Source organism: Populus alba, chromosome 15 (assembly GCF_005239225.2).
Source record: "Populus alba chromosome 15, ASM523922v2, whole genome shotgun sequence".
Taxonomy (NCBI): domain Eukaryota; kingdom Viridiplantae; phylum Streptophyta; class Magnoliopsida; order Malpighiales; family Salicaceae; genus Populus; species Populus alba.
In genome coordinates this window covers 1,772,787-1,794,093 of record NC_133298.1, presented here as the reverse complement: position 1 = coordinate 1,794,093, position 21,307 = coordinate 1,772,787, and the positions used below count along the sequence as shown (strand labels likewise).

The 21,307-nt window shown below is 33.5% G+C and overlaps 1 protein-coding gene across 3 annotated transcripts; it reads left to right on the top strand.

Moving 5' to 3' along the window:
- The first annotated feature begins 9,458 nt into the window (after positions 1 to 9,458).
- Positions 9,459 to 15,449, top strand: LOC118028368 (uncharacterized). Of its 3 annotated transcripts, none has more exons than XR_012168034.1 (5): positions 9,459 to 12,054; positions 12,511 to 12,582; positions 14,521 to 14,592; positions 14,683 to 15,173; positions 15,320 to 15,449. XR_012168034.1 is itself a non-coding variant. In XM_035031939.2 (3 exons), the coding sequence occupies exons 1-3, from the start codon at positions 10,015 to 10,017 to the stop codon at positions 14,227 to 14,229; spliced, it is 2,322 nt and encodes a 773-aa protein (XP_034887830.1). In that variant the 5' UTR covers positions 9,459 to 10,014; the 3' UTR covers positions 14,230 to 14,421. The 3 variants fall into 3 exon arrangements, 1 of the variants encoding a protein (XP_034887830.1); XR_012168033.1 differs by having other exon boundaries at positions 14,448 to 14,592; XM_035031939.2 differs by lacking the exons at positions 14,521 to 14,592; positions 14,683 to 15,173; positions 15,320 to 15,449 and adding an exon at positions 14,020 to 14,421.
- The last annotated feature ends 5,858 nt before the right edge of the window (positions 15,450 to 21,307 follow it).

The following is a 21,307-nucleotide window of genomic DNA, read 5'->3' as shown; positions in this document are numbered from 1 at the left end:
TTTATTCCTCTATATTTTTTTTTCCTCTATATTTTTTTTTATTGGAGGTAGACTTTTAATAAAGATCCATATAATTTTTAGCTTGGTCTGTATTATTCCTTAAATAAAATACATTGTTCATTAGAAAATTACAACTATTTTGAAGGAGGTGAAAGAACTGAAAAGGATGGTAGCATGTAAAGACGAAGAGCTTGAGCGTAAAGAGCGAGAGCTTGAGCAGCTGAGGTCCTTTTTAGGTGCATCAACTCCATAGCATGGGATTCGTGCTCTTTAAGAAGGTTCACCAGCACGCACAAACTGATGATCAAGGGATTATTCAATCTTTATCAAATAATAAGATGAGTTTAGTCTTCAAATAAGAGTACTATGTCGTATCCGTAGTCAGAAAAAACACGAGCAAAACATTTGTGTTGTATCAGTTTTTTTTTAATGTGTTGAAATAATAATTTTTTATTTTTAAAATTTATTTTTGTTAATAATATATTAAAATATTGAAAAAATTAATTTCTAATTTTCCGGCTGCCCAGATCAGTAATGCTACGCACAAACTTGCTCAATGTTTTCAAACACTTTTTTTTTTTTACCTTACTTTGGAATGGCTGCATCTCAAGCAGCTCTCCTCTCACACACAGGTTTTTCCTGGAAAAATTATCAGGTCCAGGATGGGACGCTCTAGACAGAGAGGTGCCAAGAAGCAGAGCTTAATATGACAATCCATTAACATAAGAAAAGCCAGCCTCCTCTGATGCTTCACATGTCAATCCGTTTATTCAACTGGACAAGGTAAGCTGCCTTGTTTCTGATCTGCTATACATCTGGATAGATATATAGTAGATAAATATATAACTATGATTCTTGTTTCAATTTCAAAGCGTACTTCATCGTATTCATGCTAAGTTTCCATGACATTTGATGTGTCTATCAAGCCACCTTACAATGCCCATCACTCTCATTTTAATTGTTGATTTGTTACCATTGTCCTTGCATTGCTGCTATAACAGGCATGAAGCTCTTCTTGAAATCTTTTCGATGCGGAATTTTAATCAGGAACATTTTTCTTGAGTTGCCTTCTAACATGGTGCAGGCAAAGGATTCCGAGCTATACAAGCCAGTATAGATGGAGTCTTACACCTCACCAGGTGGGTTCTTGCAAAATTTTCAAGGTGCCTATTGAGTTGAATAGTTTTGAAAATGTTTTAAGAAATACTATTGATGATTGAACCAGATTCCATTGTCCATGTATCAGGGGCTTCATATCCTGCATAACACATCATCAGGTACATTTTCTCTGTTTTGAGGTTGCAGTATTGATAATACACCAATCCAAGGGTAACTGTGAGCTACAGATTCAAACCTTTCGGGAGTTCAGCACTCAAACATCATATTCCCAGAAATGAAGTCAAAAGATACTGCGTTGATGTTCAGTGTTCCTTCTCTAAAACAGAAAGCGAACTCTGTGTATGGAGAAAAGAAAATGCAATTAATTTAAAGTTTCTTCATCCTTGCAATCTGCATTCTTTATTATCTAGCATCTATTCTTTGTTTTGTGCCCAACCCCAATGCCCCTTTAAGAGTTTAAGAAAAGGAAACCAAACTCTGTCCACCGAGAAAATAAAAATAAAACTAATTTAAATCTTTTATTCCTTGCAAGCTGAATATCTCTTTAATATTTAGCATCTCTTGCTTGCTCTGTATCAAAGCAACCTAATTTTAAGATTTTTACTCAAATGTGTTGATTTGCGAAAGCTGATTGCCGGAGCTTTAGAATTATAGGCAACACATCTTGGAAGTTGCATCTATCTATTTTATGGCATTGCAACCCATACCTTCTTTTTGCTTGTAACAGCATTATGCAGCGATTCTTTTTTTTTTTGATACGCCAACTACAATCCACTGCAGAAGTAATTTCTCATAAGAATATTTTCACTCGCCCGCTGAAAATGTGCAAAGCAGCAAAGCCTTTGCCTATCTCTTGAGAATGAAAAGATATTGGATAAACCCATTGTTTTATTCACTGAGAGGATGACAATCGTTGATTAGGTTAAGATGCGAAATTCCACTGATGCAAGGCAGAAACTCGTTAGCAGTAAATGGTACGTAGTATCATATTCAAAACTTGGGCCGGGGATTTCAGTACTCTAACCTCATATTGATATTCAGAATTCCTTCTTTAAGTGTCAGAAAGCTATGTCTATTGTCTATCAGGCAACTAATTTAAAGTCTCTTGATTCAAGCAGCATCTCTTTATTACTATTTAGCATCTCTTCATTGCTGTGTACCCAAGCCAAGTACCAAATTCTTCCTTGTACATGTTGCTATGGTTTGTAAAAGCCGGCCAAGCAAGCTTTAAGTTAAAGAAGATTTATCCTAGAACTCACTTCCATATATTAATTTGTAATGCATTCCATACCTTTTCTTTGCTTGCTGTAATAACAATATGCAGCGACTCCTATTTTAGGACACCTTACTCGAAATCTAGTGCAGAATTCTTTTCTCATAAGAATCTCTTCACTATTCCTTTTAAGAGATTTTTTCAGAGATATCCATATTTACTTTTCATCTTACAAAACAGTTTCTTCTGGGTTCAATGACAGAACTAGTTTCCACTGTTGGGGAAAAGTTCTTAAAAAGACATTACTATCATTTTTATTGAATTCAAAGCATGACACCTGGATGATAATGGTTTCACGTGTGAAAAAAAATATTATTTTATTTTTTCTCATTTAATTCATATCATTAAATTCAAAACCAATGATTAAATTTAAAGTATGTTCAAGTTTTTTTTAAAAAATATGTGAGTATTCAAATTCAAAAATAGGAATGAGAAGGAAGAATTGGGAGTTTGATTAAAAATATATATATATATCTTGTCGACGTATCTTCACTCCCTTGAATGCATATTAATTGAACTTCACAATTTAGCGTTGCCTTGTTGTAAAAACATGTAGAATCCTTTCATTTTGCTGTGAAATAGTTGTTAACTTATTTTGGAAAATTGGGTGAACTTATTTTTATTTTTTTTTATCTTATAAATGATCAATGCTATACTCTCATCTCAATAGTTTGAAATTTATAGTTTTTTTAAAAAAAGTTTCAACCCCCCCCCTCCCCCCGCCCTAACTAACAAAACTTTTTTTAAAAAAACATTTTCTTACAAATCTCTTTCGCTTCCTCTCAATTATGTTAAGAAAACACTTAAAAACATTCCAAAAAAGAAAAACTCAAAAACCAAATGTAAATGCTAAGCTTTTTATTAATGGCTAAGTTAACATTGCTAATTTTAGAAACTAGAGGGACAATATTGGAAAAGTTTAAACTATAGGATTAGAAGAAAATGTTAATTAATCTATAAAGACAAAAATAAAATTTATCAAATAATATTTTTGAGCATCATATATGTCATTCAATGTTGATTTTAAGCCTCAATAAAGAAATTTTCCATTTTAAACCAAGTTGTGTGACTGATAAATCACCATTAGAGACATCTTGCTTGGAGATGGCACTAAAGGTCTACCTCTCCCTCCATACTAATATTCACATTTACCTAAGCTAATCTTCAATCCTCCATACTTAATTTTTACAAAAAAAAATTAGAATGCCTTACATGTATCTCATAAAATCAATCTTGAATGATACTAAGAAAACAATACAAAACTATACAATTATGTTGGATATAAATCGATAAATTATTGATATTTTTTTCAATTAAAATAATTTATCAACTCTAAAACCCATAAACATATCATATAAGAACTAAAAACAATCAATAACCAGTGTTGTTTTTTTTCTTTGTATTTTAACTTTTTTTGTTCTTTGGTTATTGATTTTTTTAGTTCTTATGTGATATATTTATGGGGTTTATAGTTGATAATTTATTTTAATTTGTCTTCTATATGGTTATTACAATATCAAAAAAATATCTCAGCATCGGATTGGTATCAAAACAATATCCTAGCATCGCGGTATGATTTATTTTTTAAAAATTTTATTTAAATAAAAAATAATTAAAAAAAACTAGGTTAATAAATTTTATGGAGTCAATGACTCGACTTACGAGTTTGACAAAGTAACCCTTGCGAGCTTGTGGGTTTAGCAAAATATTTTTTTTCCTCTAATTAAACATGATTACGTGATTGTTTATTTTTTTTTTATCATATAGTTAAAAAAATAGTTTTGGAAAACAATATGTTACTAAATTTTAGAAAGTTTATGGGTTTGTTGACAAGTATGACTAGTTAAATTTTTTTTCTTCTTCTTATAAATTTATTTTTTTTATTTTATCATTTAATATTGGATCAATTGAAAATTAGGTTTCATAATTTATTTTGTTTTGTTTTCTATAAGGTCATCATAATCTTAAAAACAAATCTCAATATTGATTTGACGATCGATTTTGCAATCATCTATTTTTGTTATTATATAGTTAAATAAATAATAATTTTAAAAAAACAAATTATTAATTTTAATGGAGTTCATTACTTGATTATTTAAGAAATTGTTGATGCCATATTCATGTCTTGTTGTTTTATTTTCAGAAAATCCATATGTAAAACTTCTTCATCCAGTGTTGCAGAGCTCTTACACTACGTGTCCTTTTATTTAAACAATGTTGCACTTAATTTACGTACATCGAACAACAATCAAATAAAACAACATTAGTGTACTTAATTTACTAGCAAACTTTTATCAATTAATATCAAGAAATTAGTCTCTCTATATATTTATATTTTGGAGTGAGGAATGAAATTGAAATTCAAGAGACTCCTAATTTTGAATTTTAAATAAGAATAAATTGCGTTTATTAATGAAATATCAACTAATTATTTAAAAAGGTGGACGTGGAAGAACTTAAAAAGGTGGTGGCAGCTAAAGAAAAAAAGCTTAAGCACAGAGGATTGTCGCTCTTCCAGGAGGCTCGCCAACACAAAAGTAATTATGATCAATGGAATAAGTTGTATCCATAATTATTTAAGTGAGTTAACTAAAACAAATTAGGACGTGCAAATCGCTAAATTTTTAATTTTTAAATCATTTTTATTCATTATTTAATTAATTATTTGGTTTAATGGCGCTAAAGCGTTAAGTTATGCTATGATATTAGTTTTTTTAATATAAAAAATTTAAATCATGTTGAGTTGATTGACCAGATTGAGTTAAATTTTTTAAAAAAATATTATATTTAAATTTTAAAATACGATTTGATTTTAAAATAAAATTAAGTTAATATTTTATTTATAAAAATATTGTGATAGAGAAATATTAAATGGACTTGAAGGTAACACGTAATTCTCATGTCATGGACTAACTTTTTATAAGAAAAAAATTACTTAATTATTTAAAACAATGAATCTGCTTCACTTCTCAAGATCATAATTGAACAAAAGGCGCTAAAGCCATAAATCAATGGGATGCCTTCACCTTTGTGCGCATCAAATGCCATTAAAAAAATTTTCTATTTCCATCAAGATTGCATGGTAAATTAGGAGACTAAAATAAAAAGAGCATAAAAGCTCCGATTTGAAGAAGAGCAAACAAGATAGCTAGCAGCAAGAAGATCAGTACTATTAACATGTAGGTATCTCAACAGAGTATTTGAAGATACCATTGCCGGATTTCTCTCTATGTGCAAGAAAGAGATTTCAGTAAACTAACAAAAAACTTCAGCTTTTGGCATATTAATCTTGAAATTCTTAGGAGAAAAGGCAAGGTAATTGTAAACAGGAACAAAATCATGCAGATTAAGCCAGAAAAAGAAGCAAATTTTCAATTCAATGCAATCGAAAAGCAAAATCCAGTCCCATAGAACTGAAAGTGCATATGAACTATGTACTGGCTTCAGCAAAAAGACTGGTGATTTGATCCAAAGTTATCATGTGCAGAACAATATACCTCTGTTCTTCAGGTATAGCAGCTTTACGTGAAGATCATCATCCATTGTATGGGAAGTGATGGAGGCACTCCTGGCCATTGGATTCTTTTTCATTTCGGCGTGTTTGAAAATGTGATTGTTGTTGCTTTTTAAAGTATTTTCACTCAAAAAAAAATGTCAATAATATATTTTTTATTTTTTAAAAATTATTTCTAAAATCAACACATGAAAATGATTGATAACATCAAAAACACATTAATTCAAAGCAAAAATAAAATCAAAATTTTTTAAAAATGTTTTTTAATAAAAGTACCAAACGCATTCTAAAATGTCAGTGCATAACCTGTCCTTGTTCGCTTCCTTGCAAGCTTGAATTAGATTCTTGTAATTTTTTATATTTTATATTTTGGTAATTAAAAAGAAGAAATATATATTTTTTTATATCTCACAGAGTTTTTTGGCGTTGCTCCCAAGAGTCCAATGAATAAAAATCTTTCCTTGAAAAAACAGAGTAAATCATATATTTCTTTGAAGAGATACTGTTGAAGGTTAGGTAAGTTGTCTTGTCGCACCATTGACTCGTGTTGCATGTTATCTTTTTTTTTTTTATCCTCGGTGTTTTGGTCAGCTTACGTACACCATAACTAATTTTAAGGTCTATTAAACATCCTGTAAACCTAGTAAGCAGGTAAGTTACTGCGGGGATAAGAGGCATGTTTCCTTTTTTGTTTTATCAGGATTTGAAGCAAAAAGTGAGAAGAAAACAGTAGCAGGTTGTCCCACATCGAACAAACCAAAGGCCATTCGATTATCTTCCCACTTGCTGTTCAGCATGTCTGATTAATAATGATAATTTAAAAAACATGTTATTTTAATATATTTTTAAATAAAAAATAATTGTTTATGATAACTTAATTAAAGTGAGCAGAGAAATCAAAAGGTGTAGGTATTTTTAACTTGTATCTTTTCACATTATCTTTAGTTCTTGATCGAAATTCAATTGTTCGAACTAGGTGTCCTGTCACGTCCAACTAACCATTAAAAAAAATATATATAGGTTAAAGAGAAACTGATGTCTCACAAAGTTTTTTGGCGTTGCTCCCAAAAGTATAATGAATAAAAATCTTTGCTTGAAAAAACATAGTAAATCACATGTCTTTGAAGAGATCCTGTTGGAGGGCCATATACTGTCGCACCATTGACTCGTGCTGCATGTTATCCGTTCTTTGTTTTATCAGGATTTGAAGCAAAAAGTGAGAAGAAAACAGCAGCAGATTGTCCCATATCGAACAACTAAATCTAAGGCCATTTGGTTATCTTCCCACTTGCAGTTCATCATGTCTGATTAATAATTATAATCTAAAAAACATATTATTTTAATATATTAATAATCAATTACCATTACCAAATGAATATTTCTTAATTTTACCCTATAGAAAAAGTCAATTATCATTCATTTAGAAATTTTGGTTTTTTAGATCAATGATTTCTTTCTTTGTAATATTCAAGTTTTTTTTTAAGTTATATTAATTTTTTATTTATGATTTTCATTTCTTTTACTACGTTTAGTTAACTTATATCATAATTATACTTTTATTTTGTTTATTTATGTTTTTTTTTTTCATTATGTTTAGTTAAATTAATTATGTCAACATGAAAAGATTTCACTAATAGAATTAGAATAAACATAATACAAATTTAATATGGACTTCAATACTTATATCCAAGATAAGTTTGTTATTAATATGTCTTATCTTTTTATCTTACTAATTCTTAATACATTGCTTGTTAAATGATTAATCTAGATTTGTGTTGTATAACACTTGGTACATCAAATGCTTGAGCCTTCATAATCTTCGGCCGACATCGTTGTTATGAAAGGAACTTGATTTATTGTTAATATAAGTTAGCAACATGAATGTCTGATGATGATATTTATAAGTATGGTGTTACAAAAATAAAATAATTAATATGATCATGTTAATAATTTATAATGAGTTTATACTTATTTCTAATACCATTGGTGGATCTTTTAATCTTGACATATATTTTTATCATTGTTTAATCCTCACATTAATCTCACATCTTAAAAAATCTTTTTAATTTTTAAATTAAAAATATATATTATTTATATAGTTGACCTTCTTGTGGTTCGATCCAGTTTTGCTGGGTTATTTATTACTTTGACATTCATGCACTTAGGATAAAACATCAATTCTTTAATCGTGCCGGATTTCTCTTTATGTGCAAGAAAGAGATTTCAGTAAACTAACAAAAACTTCATCTTTTGGCATATTAATCTTGAAATTCTTAGGGGAGAAGGCAAGGTAATTGTAAACAGGAACAAAATCATGCAGATTAAGCCAGAAAAAGAAGCAAATTTTCAATTCAATGCAATCCAAAAGCAAAATCCAGTCCCATAGAGCTGGAAGTGCATAAGAACGATGTACTGGCTTCAACAAAAAGACCAATGATTTGATCCAAAATTATAATGTGCAGAACAATATACCTCTGTTCTCCATTGTATGGGAAGGCTGGAAGTGATGGACGCACTCCCGGCCATTGGATTCCTTCTCATTTCCCTCTCTAAGCTGTCCTTGTTCGCTTCCTTATAAGCTTGAAGAAAAATGCAAAAAGGCCTCCTTCGTTGTTCATGTGAACAATGAAGGAGGCGAGTTTACACCAAAATTTTTAAATTTATTTACCAGCTATTTGACTGGCGCTTTATCATAGATTAATTTTTTTTCTTTAAAAAAATTATATACTAAAGCTTTTTCAATGTATTTTTGTATATATAAAAAAACATAAGTGTAAATAAAAAACGCTTACACATGGTAATGAAATTTTTTATTTATTCAAAAATAGATAGAAATAGACAAATATAAAATTGATTGAATAAAAAAATTATACAAGGTTATATTTATTAGAAATATTATTCAAAAATAAATATTTGTTATTTAAAACATAAAAACAATTATATATGAATTAAAATAATCTCTTTAAAAATTAAATGCATATAAAATAATAAAAAATAATGCTATTTAAATGAGGCTAAATAAAGGGAAGAAAAGAGAAGATGTGTTAATTTAAATATAAATTTAAAAATCATTCTGAAAAACATATATTAAGAAAAGGCATTAATTAAAAAAAACAACATTTAGAAAAAAAAAACAGAGAGAAGGAAAATACCAGGTATTGTCCCAGCGCTTGGCCCATTTAATAAAGTCTTTGCGTGTGGGCCTGCAATTTTCAACAAAAATAAAGGAGGAGGAATATCGTGAGGTTATTGATAGATATCTGAGAAATAATACAGTGTGGGCCTGTTAAGTCTTTGCGTGTGGGCCTGTTAAGTTCCACGGAGGTATGATGCCAATTTCCTTTCTCGCTATCCTTTTCCTGCACAAGTCAAGTAAAGTGTCGAATGGAACAGTGCAAAGCCAATTATTTATATGGTCAATGCCTTTTTACTGCACAAGTCTTTGTTTAACAGCAATGCATGACTATTTGTCAAGTCCGAGGCAATTACTGCACAAGTCTTTGTTTAACAGCAATGCATGACTATTTGTCAAGTCCGAGGCAACAAAGGCAACAATTATTGAAAAGTTTTTCTATGGTTGTTAGAAAAGTTCCTTTGAAAAATAATTCATAGTTAAAAGAAAATTTTAGTAAAGTACTCTCTCCCTCTCCAGATTCCTTCAAATCCACTTATCCAACATAAACCCATCTCAAGAACCTCCCATAAATCAAAAGAAACCCAAATTTGATGAAACCATATCGCATTTAATCGATCACTGAGGGAGGAAGACTTCATGACGGTGATTTGATGTGGGTCACGGCAGTGGTTGTTCATTGTCTTCCTCCAACTGCACCTCTTATTGCCACTATTTTTGGTGGGTTTTAACGCTGGTCGTGGTGCCGAAGCTTCAGAATTGTGGTGGCTGTGCTTTTTCCAGAATTGCCGAAGGCTTCAGAATTGTTCCCTGTCTTCCTCCATCTGCACCTCTTCTTTTCTTATAGGAGTCTTTAATTTTCGCTGTTCATTTTAAGAGATTTTTTTCAAATATATCCACATTTACCTTTTCATCTTACAAAACTGTTTTTTCAAGGGTTCATAGAGAGAACTAGTTTCCACAGTTGGGGAAAAGATGACAATGCTTAAAAATTTGCCTGAAAAAGTCTTAAATTTATGGAACAATTGGGAGATTCGAGGAATGGTTTTGCTTAGTCTCTTACTACAAACCATCCTCATCATATTTGGGTCTCGGCGAAAGACCACCAGCAGAATCTGGATCAGGATTCTCGTTTGGTTTGCATACCTATCAGCAGACATGGTGGCAACTGTTGCACTGGGTACTCTAGCCAGGAGCCAAGGAGATTCATCAGGTGACGGTTCAAAAAAAGCAAACAATTCCATCCAGGCATTTTGGGCACCTTTTCTACTCCTGCACCTTGGTGGCCCAGACACAATCACTGCATACTCGATTGAAGATAACGAGTTGTGGTTAAGGCATTTACTTGGTCTTGTAGTCCAAGTCGGGGTGGCTTTTTATGTATTCACAAGGTCCTGGGGTAGCGGTATCCCCACATTCATAGCGATCCCAATGTTCGTTGTTGGCATTGCAAAGTACGTAGAGAGGACTTGGGTGCTCTGGTCTTCATGCTCCAAGAGTTTGAAAAACTCTTCTCTCTCAGATTTTTGGCGTTCTTTTGAACGTACGGAAATACAAGACCACCAACGAGCTTATCTTCTTGAAGCTTATGTTTTTTCTTATATATCCAAGTTCATGATGCAGGATCTTGTCCCTGGCATTGGTGAACTAATAAGAAGCCGGGAGCTGATTTCCAAAAATGAAGCAGGCGATGCCTTCAAGGTGGTAGAGGCTGAGCTTGGATTGATATATGATATGTTTTACACTAAAGCACCTCTGATTTACTCCCGTGCCGGAATCATTCTTCGTTGTATCAGCTCTCTGCTCTCTGTTACTGCGTTTATTACCTTCCAGGTCATGATTGACAAGCATGACTACTCAACGACCGACATTGCAATTACGTATTTATTGTTTGTGGCCGCAGTTTTTCTCGAGTTTTATGGTTTTTTATGCCTTGTTTTGTCTGACTGGACAATGATTTGGTTGATTGATAAAGGAGGGAACGCCCTGACTAATGCAACTTATTCTCTGATAAGGAAGTTAACTAGAAGCAAGAGGTGGTCGAGATCGATATCACAGTATAACCTGAGAAGCTCTTCAATTGAAAACAAGCCACTTAAATGTTTGGAATTGCTTGGAATGGATGAAATGATGAGGCAGATGCATGTGAATAGGAAATATTTGAATGAAGAACTGCAAGGTCTTATTTTCGAACATCTTCGAGAGAAAGCTTGGAAGATTAAGGAAGATTTGAATGTCTTTGATAAAAATGTCAGAAGTAAAATAATAGGTCAAAGGGGAGATGGTGTGCTAGAAAGAGAGGAACTGTTAAAGGAGTACAAGTGGTGCACGACTGAAGTAGAATTCAGTCGGAGCATTCTTGTATGGCATCTCGCAACAGATATTTGTTATCATGTTGATAAAGATGGAAGCAATGTCTCCAAAGCAGATGAAGCAAGCAGAAGCCTATCTGAATACATGATGTATCTTTTGGTGATAAGACCAAATATGCTCTCTAAAGGATTCGGTGATGATGAGGGATATCAACGTACCTTGCAAGAATTGCGAGAATTGCGGGGTCTAAAAGATCCTCAGTCTGATGATCTAAACTATGCTTTTGAGGTACATGAACGTACCTTGCAAGAATTGTGGGGTCTAAAAGATCGTGGTCCTGATGATGGGGAATATCAACGTGCCTTGCAAGCATGGCGCAACATTGAATCACGTGGTCCTGATGGTGGAGAGTTTCAAAGGCGGTGGAAAACAGAAAAGTCAGTGTTAATCGGTGTGGAAGTGCTCGCCAGGCAATTGCTTTTATTGGGACCTGAGAAGCGATGGTGGATGATAAGGGAAGTTTGGGTAGAAATAGTAGCATATGCAGCAGTTCAGTGTCCATGGAAAGAACATATTCATCAACTGAGAAGAGGTGGAGAGTTACTCAGTCATGTCTCCCTTCTCATGCTCCATCTTGGCTTGAGCGCACAGTACGAATATAAAGGATATTCATCTAAATATGAACTTGATGGATTGAAAGAGGTAAATATACCAAAAATCCTTCTCAAGTACATAGATAGATACTGTATTTTTTTAGGCGTCAGAATAAAATAACAAATCAGATTATTTCAATTTATACATGTTTTTTTTTAATTCATTATTTTGGAAATTCATAACTAATAGTAATTATATGTTTCCAGCAACATTTATTTAGGCGCCAGAATAAAATAACAAATCAGATTATTTCCATTTTAATGTCTTCGTTTTGTTTTTCTTCATTTTATTAATAAAGTGATTTTAATTGGATGTCATTTAATTTAAAACGGTTGGATGATGGTTAATATTAGATATTTTCTTTTTATTGATGCCTTCATGTCTAAGAAAATTTAAAATAAATGATTAATATTATATATTTTGCTTTTATTAATTGATAACCACTCCCAATTTCTGACAATAAATTGATTGATGTTTCACCGCAATCTTCAATGAAAACAAAAGGAGGACCTTGAAGAATATGAACAGGCTAGGAACAAATATTTGGAAGGTATTGCAGCTTTGGGTCCCGATGAGGTATGTTCTACTTCCATCTCAATACTTTAAAACCTTCCAGTTTACCCTATAGTTTTTTAAAATAGTTTTCATTTTTTTTTATTTTTTTAAATAACTATCAAAACTTTCAATTTTCCTAACATTTCTCTTTTACTTCCTTGCAAATACCCACTTTCATATACCCATAGATCGATGTTATTATTTGCATAAAAATACTTAAAAACATTTCCAAAAAATAAATTCAAGAACCATTTTTAAACCGCAAGCTTCTTAACGATTAAGGTAACATTGGTAATTTTAAAAACTAGAGGGATGATATTAAAAAAAATTAAGCTATATGAGTATAAGCATAACATTAATTAATCTATAGATAAAAAAATAAATTTTTTGTATATCATACATACATGTTATTCAATATATTGATTTTAAACCAAGTTATGTGAATAATAAAAATTCACTATTAGAGGCACCGTGCTTGGGGATGGCAATAAAGATTTATTTAACTTTCCCTTTTCAGGATTCCTTCTAAATTCCATACTTGCATTAACATCAATCGAAGCTAATTTTTAGTTTTTTCATACTTATCTTTATTGGATAAAGATTCAATAAAAAAGTCTATTGTCCATAAAAAAATCAAAACACTTTACACTTATCTCACAAAATTATTCTTAAATAATATATATAAGAATTAAATATACATGTAAATTCGAAAATGGAGATCCAATATATATATATATATATATATATATATATATATATATATAGGTCAGATATGTAATACTCTACCTATCTTTATATTCAAATTGTTTGATTGTATTACCTACCATGAGAAAAAAAAAAAGTACACCCATACATATCTCCTTTCAAACAATGGAAGGTAGAACTTTTACAAGTCAGTACAATTATCGTGTCCAGCTTTGTTGATTTTTTATACTTGATAAAATTAATTTTTTTTAGTAACAAACCAGACAGAAGGCACACAAGGTTTTCTCTCTCTCTTTTTTCCAAAGGAAACGACAAATGTATGACCTGTTAATTTTCCATGCTTTGCACTTTGCCACTCTTTCTCTTCTGCTAAATTCAATGTCCAAGGCCTTTAATAGTTTGTCGTCTAACTAATAATCTTATTATTATAAGCTATTTTTGATATTCACGTTGTGTTGCATAAGTTTTTACACCACACATTCTTTTATTTAAACAAGGTTGCACTTAATTTGCCTCCTTCGAACAGCATGCATGCATGCATATAAAACAAGATTAATGTACTTAATTACGTAGCAAGTTTTAATCAATTAATATCGGGAAATTAGTCAAATTACCTTTATATTTATTGAAACGAGAAATTAAATTAAATTCATGAGACTCCTAGTTTCTATTTTTAAATAAGAATAATTTGCATAGATTAATCAAATATTTGTTAATTACTCATATCGAGCTAACAATATTGCTATTTTAAAGGAGTTCAAAAAACTTCAAAAGACTGCAGTCCTTCAAAAGCGAGAGCTTGAGCGTCAATTGCGAGAGCTTGAGCGTCAAAATCGACAGCTTGAGTATCAAAATCGACAGCTTCAGCAACTAATATCTTTAACTGCATCTGCTCCACAACAAGGAATTGATTCACTTCCAAGAAGTTTGCTAGCACAAACTGATGATCAAGGGATTCATTGAAATAATGAGATCAGTTTAAGCATGGAATAAGAGTACTAGCTTTTGCTATGTTGTGTCCATAATTATTTAAGTGAATTAACTTAAATAAGTTCCTACTAGAAACAGTATTGTTGGGCTTCATTTTGCATGCATGTATTGAAAAAATTGCATTGATGGCTGTTAATTAGTGATTGTATTTAATTGTATTTATAATTTTTCTTTGCTTTAAATTGTTCAAGCTGTTGGGGGGACTGTCATCCCTTAGTCAACCTTTGAAATGTAATTACCGGGAGTTCAACTTACTAATTGCAGATTTGTGGAAGAGCCGCCACATCATCATGTGCTTATGATGACTCATTCAGCTTCTTAGACTAGCTAGTTCAGGTACTTGTTTAAAAATTGAGAAGTTTCTATGAGGTTAATATATCAATTTGGATATTTTTGAGAGATTATAGGGATTTTTTTGGAGAACAGAAAATGCAGTTGTGAAGGGATGGTTATTAATTCAATGGATCCAAAGTAACTGCATCATATTTACAACGACGAGACTTGGATAGCATCATAAGTAAGGAGGAAGCTCCCACTAAAAGCCCGGCGGCGACAAGCAGGGAGGAAGTTGTAGATGCAATTCTGTTCTACTATGAATCATATGTTATTGATGATATACGCTTTCAATTTCGCTGGAAAGAAACCAAGTCAGCGGTAGCTGGTGGGGATAGGCTCGCCAAGCAATTGCGTTTGCTGGGATTTAAGAAGCGATGGGAGATAATCCAAGAAGTTTGGATGGAAACGCAGCAGTTCATTGTCCATGGAAAGAACACGCTCAACAACTGAGAAGAGGTGGAGAGTTGCTCACCCGTGTCTGCTTTCTCCTTGGTTTGAGCGAACAGTATGAATACAATTCATTCAAAGACTACAATTCATTAAATGATTACATACGTGGTCATGATCTGGTATTGCCATGGGTAAGTCTACCAAAAATCTTTCTCAGGTACATTAGCTCCATCGATTACCATATTAGATATTTGATTATGTTAACTGATGACTACTTTAATTCTTGACAACAATTGTGAATGATGTTTCACCGCAATTTTCAACAAAAAATATAAAGGAGGAAGGAGAATATCATGGGGCCATTGATAGATATCTGAGAGGTAATGCAAACATGTCACTATTAAGTTCCAATGAGGTATGATGCCAATTTCCTTTCTCACTATCCTTTTCCTCAAGTAAAGTGTCGAATGGTCACTGCCTTTTTACTGTTTGGATTCTATGGCTATAGAATCAAACTTTTTTATGTTTATTGTTAGAAAAGTTCCTTTGAAAAATAATTCATAGTGAGAAGAAAATTTTAGTTTGGTTTTTAGTAAATAATTTTTTTTATTTGAAGTAGAAATACTTTTGAGAAGTTTGTAAAAATTTCAAAATTATATTATTATTTATTTATTATATCAAATTTTGATATCAATCTTTTGAATATTGTTATATATTTTATTTTGATTTTTAAAATCTTTCTTTTAGAATTTAATTTTATTTTATTTTTATACCAACTTTGTTTATTTTTATTGTTAGTTATTTTTTTAATTGAAATGTTTTGATTTTAATCTTTTATGATCATAAACATTTATTGATTTTAAACCAAGTTATATCTTTTAATTGAAATTAATTTTCAATCCTCTATATTTATTTTTATTGGAGGTAGACTTTTAATAAAGATCCATATAGTTTTTAGCAATAGAGGTCTGTATTATTCCTTAAATAAAAATACGTTGTTCATTAGAAAATTATATCTTAATGTATTTTTAAATAAAATATATTTTTTAAAAATATATTTCATCACAATACTAAATACTTAATTTTTAAAGCCATATTCATGTTCCTTTGCAGAGTTTTTACACCACACAAAGTTGCACCTAATTTGCGTACTTAATTTGCTAGCAAACGTTGATTGATTAACAATAGTTCCGTGCGTAGACTAATAAGAAATTACCTCTATATATTGGAATGAGAAAATTAACTTGGAATTCATAGGAATCCTAATTTCTATTTTCTGAATAAGAAAAAGTTCCAAAATTACAGAGTTCCAAAATTACAACTATTTTGAAGGAGGTGAAAGAACTGAAAAGGATGGTAGCATATAAAGACGAAGAGCTTGAGCGTAAAGGGCGAGAGCTTGAGCAGCTGAGGTCCTTTTTAGTTGCATCAACTCCATAGCATGGGATTCGTATTAAGAAATACCTACGTAAATATGAATAATATCTATACCTGCCAAGATTAGCAGAGGTCATATCCCGCTAATCTTGGATCACGGCTTCATAGCCTTAATAGTAGGAATAATTCAGGTTACGATTGTATATATATATTGCACTGTTTGATCAATGAAATACAACAAACCATTTATTTTTATTATGGTATCAGAGTAGTACCTAGGTATTTGACGCTTTCTACATCTCAATCGCCTTCAAAAAAACCTTGTCCAACCAAATACTTCCAGAAACCAAAAACAAGAATTCCAAAAATCTCAATTTGGATTCATCACATCCATACTTTGTTCATCAATCAGATCACCCCAGTCTCATGCTCGTTCCAATAAGGTTGAACGACACCAATTACCCATCTTGGAGTAAATCAATGATTCATGCTCTCACAGCCAAGAACAAAGTTGGCTTTATCAATGGAACCATTCAACCTCCTTCAGAAACTGAACAACCAACAGAGTATGCTCTCTGGAATCGATGCAACAGTATGATTTTATCATGGCTTGCTCACTCGGTGGAACATGATCTGGCCAAAGCAGTTGTCCATGCCAAGACTGTTCATCAAGTGTGGCAGGATTTTAAAGATCAGTTCTCACAAAAGAATGCTCCAACCATATATCAGATACAAAAATCCATCGCTTCTCTCTCACAATGCACAATGGCAGTTTCAGACTATTACAAGAAACTCAAAGATCTTTGGGATGAATTAGAAACACATCAAACCCCTGTCACATGTAACGAGATGAACGCACACAGTGCACAAAAGGAAGAAGATCGAATGATGCAATTTCTTATGGGTCTCAATGACAGTTACAATGGTGTTTGTAGCAACATACTTATGATGTCTCCATTACCTAATGTTCGTCAAGCCTATTCACTAGTCATTCAAGATGAGACTCAGTGACAGGTAACATCGGCATCAACAGGATCAACAGAGAATTTTTCTATGGCAGCTGCAATTCATAGCAGATCCAACAATATGTCAAATAATTCTACAAACAAACACTGTGAGCATTGTGACAGAAATGGTCACACAATTGAAGAATGTTGGACCCTTAAATTTCGTTGCAGCTATTATGACAGGAGAGGACACACTGAGGATCGCTGTAAATTTAAAAATGGGACATGGGTACCCAATGACACTTGAACTCAAGCCAGTAGACACAACCAGTCCAAGCAACAACGTCAAGGATAAAAAAGGAACACCAATCCGCGTGGGTTGTTTCCTGCTGCTAACGCAATAGACATAGCTCTAGTGCATAAGGGCCAGTCACATGGTTTTGGCGCACCAACCCAGCTAGCCTCTCAATCCAATCTCTTACATGAGATCTCTGCAGAGCAACTCCAGCAACTAGCACAAGCTGTTTCTATGATAAGTTCAACTCATTCCTCTAATAATAGCAATGCCTATGCTAATGCTGCAGGTTTGACTTCTTTTTTCAACCCTTCCATAAATTTTGTGTTCACCAAACCTTGGATTTTAGATAGTGGAGCTACTTATCACATCACTTATGACTCCACAATTTTCACTAAAGCTGAATCATCACAAATTCCAATTGTTAATTTACCCACGGGTTCTTATGCACCAATCACTTCCACTGGAACCATACCATTGAATTCAAATATCACATTAGACAAAGCTTTATGTGTTCCATCTTTTCGCCTAAATCTCATGTCTGTCAGCAAACTCACTCATTCTCTAAATTATTGTGCCATTTTATTCCCCACCTTTTGTGTCTTGCAGGACTTGGCTACGGGGAAGATGATTGGCTCGGGTAAACAGCGTGGTGGTCTCTATTACATGTCCCCATTAGAACAGACACCTGCCTCATATCAAGTTTCCCTCTCCTCTCATTTATGGCACATGCGACTTGGACATCCATCTCCTTCTCGTCTTAGACTAGCTTCTCCATTATTGCCTTCCAAAATTATTTCCTTTGATAATAATTGTAGTGTTTGTCCTATGGCCAAACAAACGAGACTGCCATTCCCACTCAATTTAATCTCCACTAAAGCTCCATTTGATTTGTTACATTGTGATATTTGGGGTCCACATAAAATTCCCACACATTCAGGAGCACGTTTTTTTCTTACCATTGTGGATGATTTCACTAGGTGCACATGGATATTTTTGATGCAACATAAATCTGAAACCCAACACCTCCTGAAATCTTTTGTCTTTTTTGCTCAAACTCAATTTCATGCCAACATTAAAACCATTCGGGTAGACAATGGATCAAAGTTTTTCGCCATGAGAGAATTTTTTCAGAATCATGGTATTGCATATCAGCGCACTTGTGTTTACACTCCTCAACAAAATGGAGTCGTAGAACGTAAGCATCGTCACATTCTAACCGTCGCACGTGCATTACTTTTTCAGTCTCATCTACCCCTTATTTTTTGGGGTGATTGTGTCTTGACCGTTGTCTATCTCATTAACCGATTACCCTCCCCGTTACTCTCAAATAAATCACCTTTTGAGTTCTTATACAATCGCCCCCCCTCGTTCGATCACTTAAGAGTATTTGGTTGCCTCTATTATGCAATTGTTGTCCATCCCATTCAAAAATTTGACCCTCGTGCCACACGTTGTGTCTTTGTTGGGTATCCCACTGGCCAAAAGGGTTACAGACCCTACAATTTGGAGACAAACAAATTCTTTGTCAGCCGCGATGTTCGTTTCTGTGAACATTCTTTCCCTTTCTCTCAGTTTCCTGCCTCATCTACCTCTCCTCCCCTTTCCTCTATTCTTTCGGACAACTGGACATCCACACCCGATATACCCAACCCACCAGTCCATCCATCTACCCAGACTGACAACCTACCGCCTGCACCTGATATAACCCCATCTCCTATCCCACCATCGTCTCCCACACACATCCCCTCACATGAGATGTCACCACCCATTACATCCACCCATTACTCCTCCTCGACAGTCCACTCGTGCTAAACATCCTTCGGCATGGCATGCAGACTACTACATGTCTAACCACGCCAATCACTCAACCTTACTGCCTCGTTCTGCATCAGGTACTCGATATCCTCTTTCTCATTTCCTTACCTACTCACGTTTATCTTCTACCCATTGTGCATTTCTTGCTAAGATTACAGGTCACACAAAACCTACATCCTATGCCCAGGCCATTCTTGACCCAAATTGGCGTCAAGCTATGACCGCAGAATTAGAAGCTCTGCAACACAATAACACTTGGAGTTTGGTTCCATTGCCCGTTGGTCATAAACCAATCGGTTGTAAATGGGTCTACAAAATCAAATACAGGTCTGACGCACTATTGAACGTTATAAGGCTTGGCTTGTTGCCAAAGGCTACACTCAAGTTGAGGGCATTGATTATAAAGAGACTTTCTCCCCTACTGCCAAACTCACTACAATACGTTGTCTTCTTGCTGTTGCTGGTGCTCATCATTGGTTCATCCACCAATTGGACGTGTAGAATGCGTTTCTACATGGCAATTTACATGAGGTGGTCTACATGCAGCCTCCCCTTGGTCTTCGCCGACAGGGGGAGAATGTTGTGTGTCAGCTTCATAAATCACTGTATGGCCTCAAACAAGCTTCCAAAAATTGGTTTTCCACCTTCTTAGATACCATTCAACAGGCCAGTTATCAATAGTCCAAAGCTGATTATTCTCTTTTTACCAAGGCTCAAGACACTTCATTTACTACAGTTCTGATCTACGTTGACGACATACTCCTCACAGGAAATAATCTTCAAGAAATGGAACGTCTCAAAAGGTTCCTTCTCAAACGCTTCCGCATCAAAGATCTCGGAGATTTGAAATATTTTTTGGGCATCGAATTCTCTCGTTCTAAGAAAGGCATCTTCATGTCTCAAAGAAAGTATGCACTCGATATTTTACAAGATTCAGGACTTCTAGTTGCACGTCTAAACAAGTTCCCCATGGAACAGAACTTGAAACTCACTCCCACAGATGGAAAATTACTGGATGATCCATCAAAATACAGGAGACTAGTTGGTTGATTGCTCTACCTTACTGTCACAAGGCCTGATATAGTCTATCCAGTTCGAACGTTAAGTGAATTCATACATCAACCCCGCAAAACTCATTGGGATGCTGCCATACGGGTCCTTAAATACATCAAAGGGACTCCAGGTCAGGGTTTGTTATTTTCTGCCACTAACAATCTTACATTAAATGCTTTTTGTGATTCAGATTGGGGAGGTTGTCGTGCAATAAGGAGATCAGTTACAGGATACTGCATTCTTCTTAGAAATTCACTCATCTCATGGAAATCCAAGAAACAAGCTAATGTTTCAAGGTCATCAGCAGAAGCTGAATATCGAGCCATGGCCAACACATCTTTGGAGCTGACTTGGTTACTCTTTATACTACAGGATTTAAAGATCCCACAAACAAATCCTGCTCCTTTATTCTATGATAATCAGGCAGCTTTACATATTGCAGCAAATCCTGTTTTTCATGAACGTACAAAGCATATCGAAATTGATTGTCATATAGTTCGAGAAAAACTACAAGCTGGAGTAATTAGTCCTTCATATGTACCTACACGCTTCCAATTGGCAGACATTTTTACAAAGGCATTGGAAAAGGATTAGTTTGTGACATTGCGCAATAAGTTGGGACGTCATGACATTCACTCTCCAACTTGAAGGGGAGTATTAAGAAATACCTATGTAAATATGAATAATATCTATACCTGCAAAGATTAGCAGAGGTCATATCCCGCTAATCTTGGATCACGGCTTCATAACCTTAATAGTAGGAATAATTCAGGTTACGATTGCATATATATATTGCACTCTTTGATCAATGAAATACAACAAACCATTCAGTAAT